The sequence below is a fragment of the Patiria miniata genome, unplaced genomic scaffold (genome assembly GCF_015706575.1).
Source record: "Patiria miniata isolate m_02_andy unplaced genomic scaffold, ASM1570657v1 HiC_scaffold_3, whole genome shotgun sequence".
Taxonomy (NCBI): domain Eukaryota; kingdom Metazoa; phylum Echinodermata; class Asteroidea; order Valvatida; family Asterinidae; genus Patiria; species Patiria miniata.
The window spans coordinates 41,745,296-41,766,664 of NW_024037069.1; the positions used below are offsets into that span (position 1 = coordinate 41,745,296).

A 21,369-nucleotide genomic window follows, 5' to 3' on the forward strand; every position below is an offset into this window, starting at 1 on the left:
TGTTGTTTTTGCTCAGCCATGCATAAATATAGGCCTGGATTATGACTTGAAATCCTCTGTACTGCTCCAGGATATTACTGGCCAAGCCTCAACATATTGACAGTCACTGCCGCAGGATTTGGCAGGATTCAGGCAGTGATCACCCCTCCCCGGACCATATTCAAGGAATAATGGAGGAATTTGCAGGATTGAGGCTATACGCTACTTTTTCCATGAGGCCGATTGGAGGATTTTGCAGGATTGAGGCTACATCCTGGCAAAAAGGCCCAGGGAGTTAGGGTTAATACTTTCTGCTTTTGAAATAGCACATCAAAGATGGCAAACAGACCAGAGCCTTTTTGCCAAAGACTGTTGGGTGTTGTTGATTGAAGAATGCATCATTTTTATTTTAACTTTCTGAAGTTCAAAAGTGTTCTCAAGTTCACCATAGAGTCCAATTTGTACAGTTATAGGCACAGGAAACCTCTTATACACAAGTGAAAATATTACCTGCAACATTTCTTTGACCCTAACTCCCTAGCATAATTTACTAGGAACCATACCCATTCTGGCAAATTCCAACACCCACATGGGAAATCGTACACACACTGTTTATGGAGGTGTGCCAAACCCAATGTAACAGACCATCAGTTATTAGGGGTACTGTACCTATCCCAACATGTTTCAACAAAACCTGCTGTTGGGCTTTGATGGGTTGAGTTCGGTTAGGGTTATCTGTTATAGTGTAAAAGACTGCTGTAAGATCTCTTGAATAACATTTTATATTAAACCTTTAATATTTGCAAAAGCCATCTTGACTGATCTTACATGTGCTTCACAGTCAAAGATTAACATACACAAAAGCTTTAGCTATCAATGAAAGCTTCCGATTACCATGTAACCATTAGATTTTTGTTGCATTATCTTATAAAGATTATATAATATTTTCAATGTATGGAATTCAGTTGCTGAAAACAAAGAGGCTTTTTCTCTTCTTTTCTTTTATAATAATCGTGAACAAAACGTTCCAGCTTAACCTTCCTTTTAAAGAAATTCATTTACGACTGGCTGGACCTAACTTTATAAGTAAAAAAAAAAAAGCCAAAACAAAAGCAGAAACAAAACAAAATAACAATTTTAATATCGTACAGCATATTATGTTAATGTTATTATTCATAGTACATTTGTAGAATATTTATATTCTCAATATTTCTGTAATAGAACTATTAAATACAATATAACGCAGCTAGCTGTATCTGTGTAATTCAGGGCAAAACAGTGCACGTGTCAGCCATTCCTTATTAGGTATTATACAATATTTGATGTTGCTCTAATTTTCGCAAATGGGTGAATTTGGGGGTTAGTATTTTATAGTAAATATTGTTGCACTGACTTGTGTAATTTTGTGTTCATAGATGCTGGAAAAACCAAGAAACAAATATGCTGTTCTTGTAGTCTGGTTTCCTGACCCTACTTCAGACAAAATTTACAGACGACAGGGATATTGTAAGGTCAGGGAACAAGACTAGTTGGCTTTCACCCATTCAGGGACATGAAACTGCTTGCAAACAATATCTAGACTAACTAAATTGGTAAACTGAGGGCAGTTTTTGAAAAAATGCTATATATTACACCTTTAAGAGTTAGTCAGGGACGCTTTACATGCTGTTACATGCTCCAATGAGTAGGCCATACAGTAGCATATATACAGATTCCTGTACAGGGTCCGTAGCAGCAACAGCCTGTGTTGTATGTTCCGGTCAACTATTTGATGTAACTATGTACATAATCAAGGCATCCTAATGTGAATAAAAACGGTCTAGAAAAATTCTGTTATACATGTACAGACAGAACCTCTCAAGTACGGTCGGCCTCCTTTTTTTGTGATTATATCTGATTTTAATTTAACCCTTCCATTCCAAAAAAGTAAAAAAAAAAAAAACCTCGTATTCGAATGATTCATCTCTTGTTCCAGTTAAAAACAAAAATAACATTTTCAGGATAATGGTCTAGTTTTACACATTTAATGTAAAGATCCCAAAGAAACTGTTAAACCGGGAATTTATCGACCTCACCCACGTCCGTTGTCACTTGGTCGTTGACTGTGTACTGCATCTTGAACTTGAGACGAACTTTCTCCTAGTAAGCAAGAGATTAACATGTACATGTAAGAGATTTGCATGTAAGTCAGTTTTACAAAATATTTATTACAGCCATCAGCGGCCCACTTTGACAAAACTTAATGCTTCTTTGTTCCACTGACTGATTCTGGTTATTATTTTGATACAATCAAGCACCACAATGTCTCAAAAACTTTGAAAGCTTGAACATTTCAATTCTTGGAACTCGGAAAACTAGATGTTCCCATATTGAACCTGGTAGCTCCAGTAGATCCAGTTATTGTGGAAATATTATGCCTACTAGTATAATAATGGGTATTTATAAAGCGCACGTATCCACCATTATTAATGCCCAAGGCACTACATTATTATTACCCTGCTCATTGGGCCAATGAAACATTCGAAATGCCACCTCAGCTCCCTGGGGAGTATATAGCTCGATGTTGCCATTTCGGCACAAAGCAGCTTAAAATCAACAAAAATAACCACATGTGCCCTCACAGGTACCCATTTACTCCTGGGTGGACAGAAGCAATGAGTGGCAAAGTACCTTGCCCAAGGGCACACGCACCATAACCCCGGGCTGGACTCGAACCCACAACCTGCAGAATTACCCGCAGACCACAAATTCAGTGCTCCAGACCACGAGGCCACGGCGCTCAACCGTATGAACCCAGACTCAGCAAATGTCTATTGTATTCGCTCCGTTCACAAGTACCCCCTCACCGGCAAAGGAAGTACAGATGGGGGTGACCGACCGACGCCATCTTGCCTGACGGCAATTCATTTGCTGCGAAGCGCGGCCACTGCATGTACATAGTACAAATCCCCTGGTGTACGTGCATCGAACACAAGGACCAGTGCGCGTCAACCAGTGAAATGTCCCGCCCATGGGACGTCGTTGCTAGGTAAAAGGACGCCCCCTTTTGTTGGCGGGGCGCACAGAGCCCATGGTTTCCGATTGGAACATGCTCAAAATTCCCCAAAATGAGAGTGTGGTACAGAAAGGAATGGGCAAAAGGTAGCTAGTCCTGCTTGGGTGATTTTGCTCAACACTGTGGGAAAGCAATGGGGCAGCACCTGTAGTTTTTAATTTTGGTTTAACAACTATCACCAAAACCAGAATAGCCATAAAAAAGCCTATGAGGCATATCTTGTTTTATTATGTACCCAATACGTAAGTGCAAAAATACAAAACAAAAACAGGTGTACAAAGTAAATTATAGGCCTATCGGACCTTTACCAAAACAAACCTGTTTTCACATCACTTTAACAGGCACATTTTCGTCACAGAGCTGACATACCGGCGAATCGACCATTTTGGTGATTTTAAGATTTTGTTATTTTGGGGGTTTATAAAGGTTGCTCTTTCAAGTATTGATGACAAAATTCTTAATTCTTGTCTGGATTTTCAGATCCGGAGCCCCGCATGTGGCGAATCAGTCACCATAACAAATCCATAATTTGACATAGTGACGAATACAAAATTTTGCTGGTAACCAGCTAATGTAAGGTGTGCGTTCAAAGTACCACCGATTCAACGAATGTTATTCGTCAGTTTGTCAAATTGCACACACGTGCGATCCGACAAACTGACAAATAGCATACAAACAGTGTGTAGAACAACCGGCTATTTAGAGATTTTGTAATTTGACAAACTGACAAATACGTTTACGATCAAATAAAAACATATCGCCCAACTTCCCTGATTAAATAAGTAACCTGATGGATACTACGTTTCCTATTTTATTTCAAATATACAACAAAAGGGTTATTATCGAAACATTAAAGGTAAAATACAACGCCCAGAAAAATGTCCAACTTCAAACGCGAATTACTCGAAACAGGGTTTTCCCTTATTCGTCGGTATGTCAGCTCTGCGACGATGTATGCAATTCGTATTTCAACAGGGAGACAAACACTGTGCCTTTATAAATGTCTTACCTTCTGCGGATTGGCTATAAGCATGACTTGGGTGATGGCGGACGGGGGGAGAATGGGATTAAAGGCAGGCAGGTCTGTGGCCGATGGCGGCTGAAGTTTGACTCTCATCGTCTGAAATTGTAAACAGACAAACAAAGTTTTAAAATGAAATTTGGTACGCATGTAGAGACTTTCAGTTTCATGCTTATTTTCGATCAGTCTGACAAAGCGTTTGTAAGGATCGTTAACCCGAACCCCTTGAGTGCTTTTAATACAAAAGTATCCTAAATCCGCCAAAATCCACCTACATGTATTATGTCATGCACAAACATTTTGGTATTGGTGACTGCTCAGTATGGAGGTATCCTGAATCCATCAAAATCCTGCAGTACTGCTAGGCTAACAATCCTCAATCCATCAAAATCCCTGTTTTCAATATGAAGGTATCCTGAATCCGCCAAAATACTCTAAAACAAAGGCATGGATTTTGATGGATACAGGGTGGTTAGGGTTAATATTTCACACATCGTCAGTGCTCCCATTCTTGTTCCGTAACTGTGGGGACTACACATGTTGTCCCATGGTATTATTATAGGCCGAAGACGATGGATACAGGGTGGTTAGGGTTAATATTTCACACATCGTCAGTGCTCCCATTCTTGTTCCGTAACTGTGGGGACTACACATGCTGTCCCATGGTATTATTATGGGGACCCAAGACACTATGGGGACAGCAGAAAGTCCCCACAACTCTTTCCTAATTTGCCTAACAATAAAAAACTTCCCCATAACGTGGTGACGGACTGCCCATGAGTGCATATTCATTTACACACTCAATAGAAACAAAAGACTTCTCAGTACTAGCTTTAACAAAAAATGTGTTTGAATGCTACGCCCACTTATTATGAAATTAGTGTCAAACCATCCACAAGACATTTGTGTACAAACCCATTCAGGTTCTTCACAAAAAAACTGGGCGCTGATGGTATCAGAAAAAAAACAACAATATGTATTGTGGGGGGGGGGGGGGGATTCCCAAGCCCTAGTCTTAGGAGCCATCTATAAAAGTATCCGGGATCCATTGAGGACTAAACATCTATCGGCTATTAGTTGCAAAATTCCGAAAACAAAATTTCCCCAGAATTTACCTGCAATGACATTATTAGTTTGTAAACAATGCTGATTACTTCATTACAGGAAGAATTCTGCTATAGGTTTTCCCGGCAAGTTTATAATATTTATCATTCGAATTCACTGTTTCTAATATTCAGATTCGTCCAATCAACATCGATTTTAATAGTGCTCTTCCAAATGTTTAATTTTGTCTTTTGTCAGACAATTTCAAATTCAGTTCAAGCAAATTCATACAATGAGCACTCGTTTCATCCCGGAGTATTCAATTTCGTCTCGTCTATGCCAAACCTTGTTATTCAGAAATCAAATTCGTCTAACTGATTTATATAACACAAATTCGATCTCTGAATGCTGCCATTCGGCACCAGTTTAGACGAATTTGATCTGTAATGACAAATATTCTCGACCCGGTGTCTAAAGAGGGTGACCAAACTTTCAAATTGAATGGTTAAGTGAATACTGAAGAAGTCCCTACCTTTGGTACTGCTGCCTGGAATACAACGCTTTTTACGGCTGACGGATTTGTGCTCATTGTCGAGACAACCAGGACCGTAATGTCAGGCCTAGGAGCATTCTTTGCAAAATGGAACACAGTTTTTATAAGGTTTTTCTCGTACGCGGTAATTGGAGCAACAGTGCCTGGAAGATGAAGAAGAAAATTGGGGAAAAGTGAACGTCTCTGTGAACAAAAGATGTGGACAAAAATGTCTGATTCTCAAATCTACTGTAATGCTCAGGCTCATAAGTAATGTTTTTAACTTTTTAAGAAATACCTTACAATGCCATTATATTAATGAAAAGCACCACTTAAAATTGGGGCAGGTTATAGAAGTACCAGAAAAAATTGTGACAATCAAGTCATGAAAGAAATTATCATGTTGCGGCCATCTTGAAGTTTTCACATTCAAATCAACATAACCAAAGCGAGGCTGGAAGGAAAAATAGTCTTGTTCCTTTTCACACAAAAAAAATTATCATTCAGTACTGTTACTGGATACAGGGAACATGACTGAAATGGTGGCAGCATGATAAAGGTCTATACTCACCAGGCTGTACTGTTTCCAGTGGAACAAAGACATCAGCCAGCGAGAGAACCGTAGCGGGGGAAGGGCTGGCCACAACCGGTGGCACCGTCCCCTGTGCTGTGGGTTGTGTCGTCCCTTGTGTGGCAGGTTGTGTCAGTCCTGGTGCTGTGGGGAGCAGGGGTTGCACGGGCTGTTGTGCAGGGGGTTGCGTCACTGGTTGCGATGCTGATTGCATGGTCGTCAGCAATTGTTGGTTGGGTAGGGTCTGGCTTGTTGGCTGTGACACTGGCGGTTGCTGCTGTGTTGTTGGTTGGGGAGCCGCAATTGGTTGCTGCGTGCTAAAAAGAGAGAACAAAACTAATAATTACCAGATCCATTCCAACAAAATGAGTCACAAGATTAATGCCAGCCACAAGACTGCAAAAGTTATTACTTATTCACTGCCAAGTTTCATGAAATGTGCCTTAAATTTCTCAATTGTACGGCAATCTGAGGTGTTGCACAATTAAAATGTGGCGTAAGAGAAGTTACGCCATGGCATAAAGTTGGAATTGGATGCTGGTCACATATTTGAGACGTTCTGGGAAAAATGAGATGGAACTGGGCACAGGCCACAGTGGAGAAAGATGCAAAAATTAAAAAAAAAAAACCGAATGGGGATCCATGAATTTTTGAATCGATTTTCAGATTGATTGATATCTGTAATATTTATGTCTACTATACAAAGTGTAGAGAAATAGTATAAAAATTATTGAATGAATTTTTTTTTTAAATGAAAAACAAGGGGCATCTTTTCTCTTCACGAATATAAAACTCGAAACTTTAAAGGCCTTCTTCTCAGTATTTTCATTTTTGACATGTTGATAAATGCGAACTTCAAACAGCCATAACTTGTCAATGGAACATCCGATTGAAGTGCAACAAACAGTACTGTAAGGCGAAGTTTATTCTCTTTCCTAATACCCGCACAACCCTCATTTTGACCTCTGCCCAGTTCTGTCTCATTTTGCCAGAACGCCCTCATTTGTTCGTCATTCTGCTCACCTGACTGGCTGCTTGACTCCATTCATCTGCTGTTTCACCATGCTCTTTCCGAGAGACTCCAAATCGGCAAACGGTGAATGGGCACCTCCCCCGCCTTGAGGCGGTGCGGCCCCGCCCCCGCTGGGGGTCCTGCTGTACTGAGGCAGTCGGGCTCCAGCTTGGTTGACATTAGGGCTCATCCCCACCGGTTGAATGGTAGCGCCCATGGACCCCATCTGCTGAGAGGGACGGACCATCACGCCCGCTGCACCGGACGCCGTGGGCCTGGCCATGACGGGAGCACCCATTCTTGGCCGCAGGGGGTTCGTCGGTTGTTGATAATCAAAGACTGAGGAACTCTGTAACACAAAGCAAAATCTGAGTCCAACTTCAGAAAAAAAGGGATCTCTCGACTCAAATTCATCATATAAATAGTTTTATTGCGGCACCCGCTGCTACATGTATATCAGATTCGAACCAGCCAACCGATCCCGTAAGCTCGGTGGTCGAGTGGTAAGACGTCTGCACTAGAAAGTAGGAGATTGTAGTTCGAGTCCCACCTGAGTGATTTTTTTTTTCATCTTTCACTCGGGAGGTAACACACTTGAGTATACAGTGCTTATGTGTTGGTGAAGGGCAAAATCGAGCATTTCATTTCATTTCATTTCAAATCGGTTTATTATAAAGCATCATGAATCGCAGTCAAGGGCTGAATTGCACATGATTTACATTTTCGTTTTAACGGCTAAAAAAATTACAAGCATAGGTTACTCAAGGTAATGGACTACAAGACAAAAAATTGTCATAGGCGTCACTTGACCCTGCACCCCAAAGGCACACCACCTGAGCAGTACAGTAGAAGTTCCGACATAATTTGAAAGCATTCACAAGGGACTCAACAGATCGCATTCGTTCAATGAAGACCAACTTGGGTGGATGGGTTGCCGTTACAATAATCCCGTTCGGTATCTCGAAGTAGTCCATGTCAAAGGTCATTTGGGATAAAATCGCTGACGTGATGATGCGCGGATGCCCGTAATGCTTGCAATTAACACACGAGCGTCGTGCGCCCATCTCCGTACGTGTTCAAGCTCCTTCGATGAATGACCGTGACCATATCATTGTGCGCATACGCAGTTCAAATACCAAACAGGCTTATTATACCTCTTCTACCCTGTATGAGTCTGTGGCATCTGGGTTAGGGTAAAAAAGAAAGAAAAGAAGCCGACACTTTTAGGTACTTACTGCTTGCTGTTGTGGGATGCTGTAGTTGGGCAAGTTTGAGGATGGGATTGGGCCCATCATGCTCTCCAGCACAGTGGGGCTCGTCTTCTGGGTCACCGAGGTCCTCGTGAAGCCTTGGGTAGCCGGAGGAATCTGCTGAGCTGCGGTGCTGTTAGCAATACCTGAATTTGCAAGCAGGAATACAGAAATTCGGCAACGGCTGATCTGTTTTATCAACGCCAGCATGAATGCAAGGTGAGGTTTGCCTCAAGAAACATTTGCAACAAAATTCACCAGGGTTGACATACGTGTTCAGCTTGTGTGATTAAGCAGCGCTAATATTTTGCCTCGATAAGCCAGTTCGGTATTTCAATGACATCGCTGACGTGATGTTACGCGATGTTACGCACGCCCATTCTACTGGTAATTTTACATGCAAGCGTTCGTGCACCTTCGAAATATTCGATTATCCAGAATGACCCCGTGACCCATATCATTGTGCACATGCGCAGTTGCAATACAGAACTGGCTTATATGACAACCCACATTCATATCTGCTTTCATTGTAGATGGCTTGTTTCAACCGATGTTACTCATCCCGTTTCCAAAGGTTTAGTGAATACAAATTAAAAAAAAAAATAAGGAAAAGGGGAAAAAGAGGGCCCTAGCGTCAAATATGGTCCGTTTCATAGAAAAGCAGCATGGAGGTTTGGGTCGGGGGTGGGGGAGTGAAAATGAGTTGAGCAAGCAATTTGGAACGCATGAGTGATAGCTAAGTACCAGTGTTTACCCTGGCTAATGAACTGAGCGAGGTGGTAACAATTCAAGTTGATGACTGAAACGAAATTTATGCAGTCTGCAAACTGAAAAGAATGCAGCACTCACAAAAATGAGCGATGATTCCAAAAACACATCGAAATTGTGAGTTCTTGATACATGGAGGTAAAGGAAAACGCTCATACATACATGTATTACACAAACTGAACATTTTTCAATTGATATTTCCTTTATTGTAAATCTTCACAGCGAGGTGGTGATATTGGCAAAAATTGAGCGAGGTGGTCACTGAAAGTAGCGAGGTGGGCCGCCTCACGTTTGAATGGGCAGGGGAAACACTGCTAAGTGCTAACGCTAGACCTCAACAACAAGACACTAAACAAAGTCAAGGACCAGTTGGGGTTGAACTGCCCAAGGAACACATCTGTTTTTCGACCGTGGCCTTTTTCTTACCAAGTGATGAGAGTTGATCATGAAGAAGCTGCGTGCTGGATGGCTGAGTTGTTGAGGTGACGCCTGGGGCCCCTAGTGGGGACGACGGTGGGGTGTATGGGGGGAACGATGGCAGCCCATCGCTGGGGTTATTGACGGCCGCGGGTGCTGGGTCCAGCCCGCTCAGGTCAAGCAATGAGTCTGTGATGGGGAACAAGTTGGGAGTGTGAGGGGAAAAAAACGGGATGACATGGCAGATTTGAGTTTGACAATATAAATTGTAAACTTGGGGTAACCTGAAGTCTAAAAATGTCTTTTCCTTCCCCAAGTTTTCCTTATGTCTGGGAGTTAGATCAATTAATTGCTGCACTGAACAGGGGTGAGTGACTCTGAATATTATGTTTTATATAAGAGGCCCTTAACCCTAAAAGGGCCGGGGGCGGGGCGGAATCCGCCCCCCCCCCAACTTTTTTCGCGACCAGACCTGTTATGAATTTTTGGCCTCGAGCCTTGCGCATCTTTTGACACCAAAAGAACAACTGAATTTTCCCATATACGTCGTGTACACAGATCAGAATTACCATTCGTACATATGATTAATTAATTAGCCATAATTCCAAAACCCTTTGACTATAGTCATGAAAGTTCTTGGGTCAAGCATGCAACTGGGAATTTAGAAAAAACGAGGAAATTCCAAACCACACAAGATTTTGTACAGTATTTTTCAATTTGTACTGGCATTCCTGAGGAATAAAAAACAAGGAAATCAGCGGATCCGAGGAAAAGTTGCACGCCTGTTGGGTATGTTCATGATGAGTTGCTCTAAGCATGTACCGAGTTTCACAATTTTTCGTCACTCAACGGCCGAGATCTTATGGGGGGGCCGAAATCCCCCCCCCCCCCTCCCGGCTGAGAGATGCTCAAACTAATGTCATACCTTCAGTTGTTTGATATCAGCTTTTAAACCACCCACCATGGCAATGTGATTTGAGACCATGATCCTTGGCCGCACAGTATTTTTGGCTTTAATAGCATCTCACTGAAGCAGCAAGTGACATTTGGTTGCATGTTGTGGTCATGTGGCATTTTGCTGCTGTTGCCAGGGAAATACAAGCACCTGGACCGGCTACTGATTGTATATAATATGTGAGGTGTTCTGGCAAAATGAGACGGAACTGGGCACAAGCCCTAGAGGAGAAACATTAAAAACAAAACACAAATGGGGGTGATTTCTGTTGGATTTTCTGATTGATTAAAGGGAAAATACAACATTTGCAAACATCAAAAAATAAAACTACCAAATCATTTTGAAATAACTTGCTGGACTGTTAGTGAATGACAGTGTAAAGCATCCTGTAAAATCATGGCACCTGGTATACTGTCATTTTCAAGAAAAGTGGTATTTTTGTATCAATTTCCAACGCTGATCGGCCGATCAGCGTTGGAAAAAAACTGGCTTTTTTTTTCAAATACTGGCCCCAATTGACCATCGCACTTGTTTGCAATCGATTACAAACCTATGAACAGGTACGAGCCAGCTAGACTGGTTCCCTGACCTTACAATTCCCCAATGTATGTAAACTGCTCTGTTTCTTCTTATATGGAGTCAGGGAGCCAGACTACAGGAAAACTATCGTTTTTCTTGGTTTTTATAGCATTTTCGAACCCAAAACCTCAAAAAAGTCAGTGTAACTATATTTGCTATATATTTCCAACCCCCCAATTCCATCCATTTCTGAAAATTACAGCAAAAGCAAATGATGTATATTCCCTTAAATATTTGTAAACTTCGATAGGTCTACTACAGATATTTTAAGGTAATAGTATTAAATTCAAGGAATAAGAGTGTTTTTAGGGAAAAACAATTGGCATCTGCCATTTTGGGGTCTACAAATCTCGAAACTTTAAAGGCCCTTTCTCAGTATGTTACTTTGGTTGATTTATGTCAATAAATGCGAACTTTAAACAGCCATAACTTGTCAACAGAACGTTCCATTGAAGTGCAACACATAATATTGTAAGGAGCATTTTTATTCTCTTTCCTGACCCCTGCTTTGACCCCTGTTCTGTCTGATTTTGCCAGAATGCCTCACAAACAGGTCTCTCTCAAATGACATCACCTCCTACAGATTGTCACGTCCACCGGCATTTTGGGCATCAAATTTCCGTGACGCGCATCGGCTGTGCCATATTTCGAAGAAATTTTGAGCAACACGCATACGTGTTAAGAACATTTTGCACACTACGCGCACACGCACCTGTTGGCGTTCAACACGCAGTTGTAATTTTCCTACAATGATGGCGTCCTATGAGAGAGATCTAAACCAGGTAATAGTTTCCATGGGGACTTTGAAGGATCTGAGAGGATCAAGTCTCCTGCAAGAGGAGCACGTGTCACATGGTGGGCCCTACAAGTACCTTCTTGCTGCGTCTGGGCGGGAGGCGCCAAGGGAGCGTTGTTCAGGAGTCCAGGGGAGGATGGCTGCTCTAGACTGGCCAAGCCGATCTTGTCCTTGTACGTCTCCATCACCTTGACAACCGCATCGTTGGTCTGTAATACATCAGCTGCTTGGAGCAAGGAAAAGAAAATCTCTTAATTCTTGCTAGGTTTGCTGGACCCAAAGGCTGGCCTAGTGTCCTCTGACTTACTGAGTCATTGACTGAAAGAGTCACTGATCACTGACTGCCAGACTGTGTCACCGATTATAATGTCCTACACTGAGATTTTCAGGTCCAGCTTGTCCAGGTACATTTGCGAGCCTATTCTTGTTGTTTTTGTTGACTCCACACGACTCAGCAAACATGAAATTGTATTCAACTTCTTAGTACATTCATGCTTCTAGCTTTTGGGTCTATTCACTTTTGTTTGGCAATGAATACCCCGCCCCCTCCTTGTATGGTCATTGTCATGTTACTAAATGACATTCCCTATGATGCCTCCTTTATGCACTTGGCTGTCTTTCCATCCATGTTTATTTCTGGCTTGCGGTGAAATATGTTTTGCACAACACTGAATTTAATCAACCCTTACAGAACTCAACCCATCAATCCCCAACGGCATGTTTTGTTGGAATCTGTCAGGATGGGTACAGTACCCCTAAACTGACAGTCTTTCACATTGGGTTGGGCACACCGCCAGAAACAAAGTCAGCAATATGTGTTTGCAGTTTCCCATATGGTGTTGGAATTTGCCAGGATGGGTATGGTTCTTAGTAAATCATGCTAGGGAGTTAGGGTTAAAGTAAAGTACGGATTAACAGTGTTACCCCTACCTATTCCATCATCCTTTTCCTCAGAGTCACTGGCTAACCGAAACAGGTTAGGTCGCATCTTCTCACAGGCAATGTAAAGCTCCTGAAATAAACATAACACATCAGTTTTATGGTATAAATTGTTGACAAAAAAGTGAGGTCATTTTCTTATATTATCCCCTCCCCCAAATCTGTCATCCGTTCCGAAAACCACAAAACTTTTGCATGTATTAATGATGTGCTTCGGGTCGGGTCGACCAGGCCAAACCGACCTTAAACATTAGAGATATAAACTGAATCCGACCCGAAACTGATCTTAACTCCCTCAAACCGACCCGACCCGACCCGACAAAAAATGAGGTAAAACAGTCCCGAACCGACCTGAAACCCCCCCCCCCCCCCGAAAATAACCGAATACCTGGCTTGGACAAAGTGATGACTTTTTCGAGCCTGCCCTTACCCACGTGACATGAATTCTTTTGCAAAACCATCGTCTCTCTCTCTCTGTCGTACTCAGTGGGCTGATCGAGAGTAAGTCCGCTTACTGAACAAACGCATGGTCACCAAGCGGTATCTATCTATTTCTGTTCTGATCCGACTGGAGAAATTAATACCGTGGGAACTTAATTGTGCACTCTGTGGCCACACCACACAATGGGCTGCGGTCACAGTGACTGTCAATAATATTGCATCACCTGAATTTCTCAACTGTTTTGGTTTATTTCGTTTTTTTCAAAAGATGGCTAAACCGACCTGACCCGACCTGAAAATGTAAATGCAAAACTGAAACCGACCTGACCTGACTGAAAACATGAACAAACCGACCCGACCCGAAGTCGGTTTCGGGTCGGGTTGGTTTCGGTTTCGGGTCAGGTTTGCACATCATTAGCATGTATACATGGCCTACGGCGTGAAGTGGTTAACTGGTTCCCACCTTCATGAGTTCCATCTCCTGTTCACTGGTCACCCCTGGCTGGAAGTGTTCCATCATCTCCGTCAGCAGCTTGACATTGTTATTGCAACTCTCAAGCTCGTTCATCCGGCGCGAGACTTTCTCCGTCTTCTTCTCGTCCTCCTTGACCATGTTCTTGATGAGGCGGTTGGCTGCCTGCAGGTCCTCCGGGTGCTTGCTCTTGAGCAGTCTTGCGAGAAGCTGAGCAGTTAAAGTTGAGAGGTCAAGTGTTCAAATGTACTGTCAGTTATGTTTTCGAGTTCATCCCACTCCCCCTTTTTTCCAATTGCTATTTTTCTAGCAATATATAATATTCATTTGATTGAGACACTGAACAAGAACAAATGATCCGCAGATTGCAAGTGTTGCCTTTTTTCGCGGTCGATCCTTATAAGTTTTGTGTTCTTTAAAAAAGTCAAATGTTGTGCATTTTTAAACAACGACCTCAACTGACCCCTAGAAGACCTTTGACCTCCAATTTGAGGTCGAGTTGTCATGAACCAACACCCAAGAACCACTCCATTCAAGTTACATTAAAATCAAATTCTGTAGGCAAAGAAACATTTGAAGCATATTTGAACAATCACCTGTAACGATCTCGACATGACCTTTGACCTCAGTAATCCAATGAAAAACTGTGTCTTCCCACCCAAGGGTCAATGCATCCAAGTTTCGTCAAAATCCATGAAAGCATGTAGAAGTTCTACATGTTTTTTTCAAAAGCTTAACCTTAACTTTAACATACAGAGATACTACAAAATGCTTCACACCTTGGACTTTTCTTCATCCTCAAATGCGGCATTCTTGGGTCTTGGGGCTGGAGACGGGAAGTATGCCTTATCCATGTACACCGGGTCCTCCTTGACAAGGCCTGAGATGGAGTGAAATTAATCACTGTTTAAATGAGCAAACCTTTCAGTTTGAAAATCAAACAGCTGAATTATTTGAAATTGAAATCAATATTTAAAAATCAACCTCTTAAATTCAAAACATTTCTTTCCACACAATATCAGTTCATACAGCAAGTCAAACATTATAACACATGTAGAGGTATTGTCTTAAAAGCTGAAACATGTGGTGGATGCACTCAACAAAACCAATCGAAGACTGATTACAATGTTTGCTGACCTTGTTTTTTCAACATCTGGTAAGCCTCAATGATCTTGGGTTCCTGGGGTAAGCCGGCCTGCCAGCTATACAGCATCTCGATCACCTTTTTCTTGACAGACTCAGGTGACTTTGTGCCAAGATACTGCAGGGAAAGAAAGGCAAAGGAGAAAATAAAAACGGAGCCAGTTTTCAGGGCAGAGATTACAGGCGTACTTATAGACCCTCATCTTAATCTTAAATGAAGTGAAATGAAATTGCTGCAATTCGGGCGATTCACAATGCAGTGCGCCACCAAGAGTTTGCCAGGGAGAGTTCGTTTTTCAAGTTTACGGTCGACAAAACATGGCCCATTTGAACGAGTGTCAGTAGAAAACTTGAGCTAATTTGTTATAGACTGGGGCAAAGCGTTCTGCCGCCTTACAAAAAACTCCACATTGATAAAACGAAAAGAAAAGGGCAAACAGATACTCGAGTCATATGCTTACAAACTTTCTGGCCGGAAAAACTAACAATTTCAAATGTCCCGCGCTGCGAATTTGTCGACCATCTCCCACAATGCACTGGGAAAAATGAACTCTCCGTGGCAAACTGTTGGTGGCGCACTGCATTGTGAATCGCCTGAATTAGCACTTTGGTTAATTATCTGCTTTAAAGGTAGAGTACATCATTGTGCATTATGTTCATTTGAAGCAACAAAAGTGCTCATAATCTAAAGAAGGGTGCTTAACAACTAACCTGATGAAGTTTTAGCTCAGTAAATGCTGTATATTCCGAGCAAAACAATATTCTAGGACACGTTCTCTTTCAGCCGATTGCCGCTAAGTGATGTTGTGCACTTTACCGACGAATTATAGCAACCCAGCGCGCATGCATCGTGTCAATGCTTGTGCGCACTTTGCCGAAATTAAAAAACGAACAACCAATGGAAATTTCGAAGAAAATTTCGAAGTAAAACCTTGCGAATCCTTAAGGGTAAACCCCAATTTTACTGCCTGTTTAATTTCATATTCTCCCATAACTGCTGCAAGATTTATGCAGTTTCTCTGCTTAGTACTCACCTTTGGCGATATTAATTTGATCATCTCATTCAGGAAGCGGAATTTCCCCACTTGCCGATGGAAGGACTCTCCACAGTTTTTCACACACGCTTCCACAACAGTCAACGCCTAGATGCCAAAAAACAACAAATAGAACTAGAACAATAACCACCAATCAATGTATGTACATTAGCTATCTTTGACACAAACAGGCTTTCAAGCAAACCAAAGAGAAGTAGTCGAACAGTGGGATCAAAATTTAAAAAAAAGAGCAAAAAACAAAAACAAAAACAGGACAAAAGTAGGACTTTGGAGGACAAAACAAGGCATTCATTTCAATTCAATTGGCATGTTCTGTACTCACAACACTTGTGCTCCATCCTCAACTAAGCTCTTGGAAGTACAGTTGCAGTACTCCTGCGCCCAAGCCCTTCAGTGTGTGATTTACAATGTACATGTACATGACATAGAAATATTCAATGAGATTTCACATTTCGGAGTTGTAGGACCGAAAGACGTAGGAACAAGTAGGAATTTCAAGAAAAGTAGGAGTAAGGTATAGAAAATAGGAAAAAGTGGGAACACTCGAAAGCCCGCATGTATCGAGTTCTTTAATCCCGACAGCTAGGGTTTTTGGTGGTCATCTTTGACCTGTTGGATCATGTTATACACTTGGCAGGCTTCTCACTTAGAGAAGTATCCCGTATTGTTTCTTTCAGCTGAGCTTCCTTCCAGACAAGATACCCTGAAGGTTTAGCGTTAAGACTCAAAATGCTGCCTCAGATTCTTACCTGTAGAGCTTCCCTCTCTTGAGGTGACTGCATCTTGTGACCAAGAAGTCGACACGATATCTCCGGTCTGGTGAAGTTAATGCACACAGAAAGGCACGAGTTTCATTCATTCATTCATTCGTATTTATTTCCACTTTTGAAGGGAAAAGCTTTGGACAACAGTTTAGATACATGGATAAGATTAAGTGGTGGGCTTCTCCAAAAAGCAAGCTTGTCAAGTGGAGAAGCCCATTATGTGTAGAAGAAAATATCTATTAAGATAAATACTAATTACATTTGTTCCTTTAACTTAACTTCACAACGAAGTACACTTTAAGTTGCACATACAGAGACAAGGGACCAACAGAAACAGGACAAGACAAAAACAAATCAAGTAGAATCAGAACCTACATGGGATATCCTTAGAAGAATATGTTCACAGCAAATAATGAGTAAAACTAAAATGAAGCATTGTTGTGACATTCCATAAGCAGAGACTTTAGCTTTCTCTTGAATAAGGGCCCACTACTGACAAATTGACAATTCTAGCAGTATGATTTAACTCTCCTGTGGTTTGACCATTCAAAACACCTCAAAATCTGGGTTCTGGCAAATTTGAGGACAAAAAATGCAGGACCTTTAAAAATCCTCCAGAATTTATTGTTACTGCACTACCACACCTTTCAATTCCTTTCAAAAGGTATTGAAAGGCAACTTACTGAATTTGCCCACAGAGTTGCTTCACCTTCCAAAACCTTTCGAAAAGTTTCAAAGTTCCAGCACTATTTCACCTTTCAAAACCCATTTTAGTCAGGCAAATTAAAAATGTTTTGAAAGGTCTGATAATTCTCTGCCAACTGCACTGGGCATAGCAGGGTTAATGAGTTCCAGAATTTGGGGCCCTGATAATTAATGAAATTGTTAGCTTTAGCAGTACGTACATGTATGTGTGGGATGTGGAAATCCCTGCACGGTATTAGTCTTAAAAATTCATTCAAAAGAATTAGGTAAATCGTGGGCAACGAACTGATGCATACAAATTCCAAGCTGGCTCAGTTTGGAGCAGTGATTTATAGTACACCTGCATCAAAGTGATACAGACGCCAATTTCTGTTTGCCTGAAAAGCTGTGTCTCTGAAGTTATGGCAAAAGCAAAGTTTAAGTAAACAATGTTGGAGTTGAGTGAACAACAACTTGCAATGTAGGGCCATTCTTTGGTCACTGTGTGACATCAAATTGGGCTTGTCTGATTTTTGAAGCTTTACCCTTGTTAACTACATCTGACATATTACTTTCACTGATTCAGTTTAGTACTTTTTAATCCCTACCTCAAAGTATAGTTTCTATTTACACAAACTGTGTCAAAATACAATAGTGTGTGACATTTTGATCGGTCACGTATGAGACATTTTGTAGTTACAATTATGCTAGTTTATGCACGGACAGACCAACTTATGAAACACCTTAAGAAATCTGCATCTTTATTCCCTAGCGACAGTTCACTTCTTTTTTTTTTTAATTTTTTTTATTTTTGTTCTCACCTCAGAAAGCTTTCTCTTGTATTTCGCTTTAATAAAATCCGTAGAACATGTTTAACATGAATATTTATACTCTACCTGGCAGTCATTTTGAACCGAACCTGGTGGCCATTTTGAATTTAAATACTTAGCGGCCATCTTGGAAAAAATATAAAAAAAAAACAAAATTAAAAAGGGCCCTCATCCTCCTTTTTTTGAAAAAAAAAAAACCCGGACGATCAACTATGATTTTTTTTAACTTTGTCTTCATTCAACTTTTTTGGGACAAATCTGATCAGTGCTACTTTCTATCGTGCCTCTTGTTCTACTCACCCTTCAAGTTCTATGTTGACTCTGTCGCAGAAGTTCATGATGTACTCCCAATCCTCATCTCTGTTCATAGGACTGGTTGCCTTGTCTGAAAAAAAAATTGTCCAATGGATTTTTTTTTCTGGAAATCTTAATTTGTGATATTTTTTCTATAAAATATATCATTATCAGTCGGTGGCATACTTCTTCAAATTCTTTGATAAGGTTTATTTTTTTGGTTACCACATCCCCCATAGACTTGTGTGCGTTCGTCTCCTTTGTTTATCTCTCGAAAATTGTCGGTAATCAGATCTCGCACATATGTGCAACTGGAATGGTGAACTGGCTTATTCCACACAGACATACAATGGGAAAGTGAAACTAGGGTAATCCTTACTTTTAGGACCCCGTTCCTATACAGAAGGGAAAGACTCACCAAAACAGTTGACAAACTGACACTCAAAATTGACATTATGATATTTCTTGGCACATCTGAACAATTGGCAATGACACCTTCTTAAAATTAAATATCAGCAGATTTAATTTTGTGGAAAGAGGGCAGGGCTTTGATTTATGAGGGAAATTCAGGGGTAAAAGACGACGATGACAACCAGAAAACAGACTCAAAAACCAAGATGGCAAACGTGAAAGCTCGATGCGATGAAAGCTCAATGCTGATTGGCTGATAAAAAATGAACATCTTATTTATTTTTTTTAGCAGCCAATCAGCATCGGGCTTTCATTAGGTAGGGCTTTCACGCGTGTGAGAACTACAACATGCACGTCTGACTGCGAAAACAGGTAGGAAAGTCACATTTTCTTTGAAAGTGCTATCAAAATTACAACTAACATGAGTTTATATGAAGAAAAAAGCTTGCTTTAGCCTGCAAAAGTCACTTTGGTACTGGACAGTCATCTGCAAAAGTCAGTTTTGAACAGAACTCGTAAAAAATAGAGGTGTCCTAAAAGTAAGGATTACCGAAACTAGTAGGAGTATAAGAAAACCATTAAATTTTCATTTACAAAGTTCTGCTATTGTTACGGTAGGCCTATTGCAAAATCACCATTGCAAATCTACATGACACTTATAGCAACCCATCCAACCAGAATGCTTCAGTAGCTCGTCGGTTACACGTTCGACTACTGTGCCAGGAAGCAGGGTTTAAATCCGCTGCTGCTCTGCAATTTTTTTTTTTGGTGGGGGGGGGGTAAGTTATCTTTACGTTCACGTTTTAAATCAAGTCATTCTTGTTGGACTATCTCTGTTACTACTAGTTACTGGCTTATATCAATTGTTAACAATTGAGGTGTCCTAAATTACACAATTACAAAGAGTTCAAACAGTCAATAATAATCAAAAATCACCATACAGACGTAACTCATAGCATAACTGGTTAAGTACAGAACATGCAGAAGTACACGTCACGCGTCACACTCAGCAGCGATTTCAGCACGCCCACCCCGCATATTCATCATCATCATCTGATCATGCCCCGAATAAAATAACTTGCAAAAATAGGTACCTCAAAGTCATTGTTGGTCTTAGCAAAAAAAAAAGGAAGACGACAGGTCAGCCATTCATTCTTTCAAATGTTTACTTTTCCTGCAAATATAAGCAGCAATAATGTGAATAGGTAAAACAGAGCACTTACTGAGCAACGTTTCCAGCGTTTCATTCTCATCCGCGGACGCCATGTTGCTTTTTGATATTACCTTATTAGACTGGTATCCGGCCCTGTTTAGGGTGCGTTCGTTTAGCTCACCCGGGTCAACACGGGTCAGCCCCGTGCCGTTCGATTAGCTCTGACGTCATTCTCGGGGCTCACCCCGAGGGTCAGCCAATGGCCAGCGGCTAATCGAACGCTCAACCGCGGGCCATCACGATCCTCATGTGACGCCCTTTGATTTGCCTGGGGTTGGTTCGTGAGATTTACTGCTTTTAGTCAATTCCAAAACTCTTTGATTACCTTTAGACTTCAAATAAAGTCAACTTTTAAGGATCGAGTGGCGGGGTATTCTGCAATTGTGCCCTTTTAAGTTCACTACTTGACATTTCCGCTGTCCTCGGTGGCAGCCATATTTGTCCGTTTCTAGCAGTTGCGCACCCAGGATTTGGGTTTTTTTTTGAGGGGGGGGGGGGGGGGCGCGGGAATGGGGGGGGGGGGGCTAAAATTTTGTTTCAAAATTGTTGCCGAAAATTTTTGGCCGCAGAAAAAACTTGAGTTTTTTTGGGGGGGGGGGGGGGCGGACTAATTTGACGTTGGTGGCGCCACTTACACCCCTATATATATGGGTCACATAATTATTCGCTCGTACCCCCGCCCCCCGCCCTGTCACAGGTCGCGTAAATCTATCCAATGAGAGCTCAAATGACGTCAGCCCTGACCAGCGTCCTGTTTGCGTAATTTTTTTCCTAGGAGGGTTAGGGGCAATGTCATGAATAATTCAGTTTTTCCTTTGAATCATTGCAAGACTTAGGTTCTCGTTCTATTTTCCCCTTAATTTGATATTATCTCAGTGATAAATTTGGAGAAGAAAAATAGCTGATGAAAATCAGCAGCGACGACGTGGATTCGAACCAGGGATCTTTGTATCCATAGCTCATCTCCCTATCCACTAGGCTACTGTGTGGTAGCTCGACGACAACCGTTCTTTAAAATGCTTTAATGTATTGTAACTAGTTGAGTAACTAACAACAATGCTGTTGATGTCATTGTCCGTTTCATGGATAAACATGAATTATTCATGACATTGCCCCTAACCCTCCTAGGAATAAAAATTACGCG

The 21,369-nt window shown here is 41.4% G+C and overlaps 1 protein-coding gene across 1 annotated transcript; it reads right to left on the reverse strand.

The window, feature by feature from the left end:
* Positions 1–356: 356 nt before the first annotated feature.
* LOC119737663 (ADP-ribosylation factor-binding protein GGA1-like) lies at positions 357–20,323 on the reverse strand. The gene is made up of 16 exons (XM_038212153.1): positions 20,236–20,323; positions 18,608–18,692; positions 16,779–16,845; positions 16,009–16,116; positions 14,969–15,092; positions 14,611–14,711; positions 13,823–14,041; positions 12,910–12,991; positions 12,056–12,202; positions 9,659–9,838; positions 8,450–8,610; positions 7,226–7,563; positions 6,203–6,519; positions 5,632–5,795; positions 4,044–4,154; positions 357–2,118 (listed from the first exon to the last, which is right to left on the reverse strand). The coding sequence occupies exons 1-16, from the start codon at positions 20,276–20,278 to the stop codon at positions 2,029–2,031; spliced, it is 2,337 nt and encodes a 778-aa protein (XP_038068081.1). The 5' UTR covers positions 20,279–20,323; the 3' UTR covers positions 357–2,028.
* Positions 20,324–21,369: the final 1,046 nt, after the last annotated feature.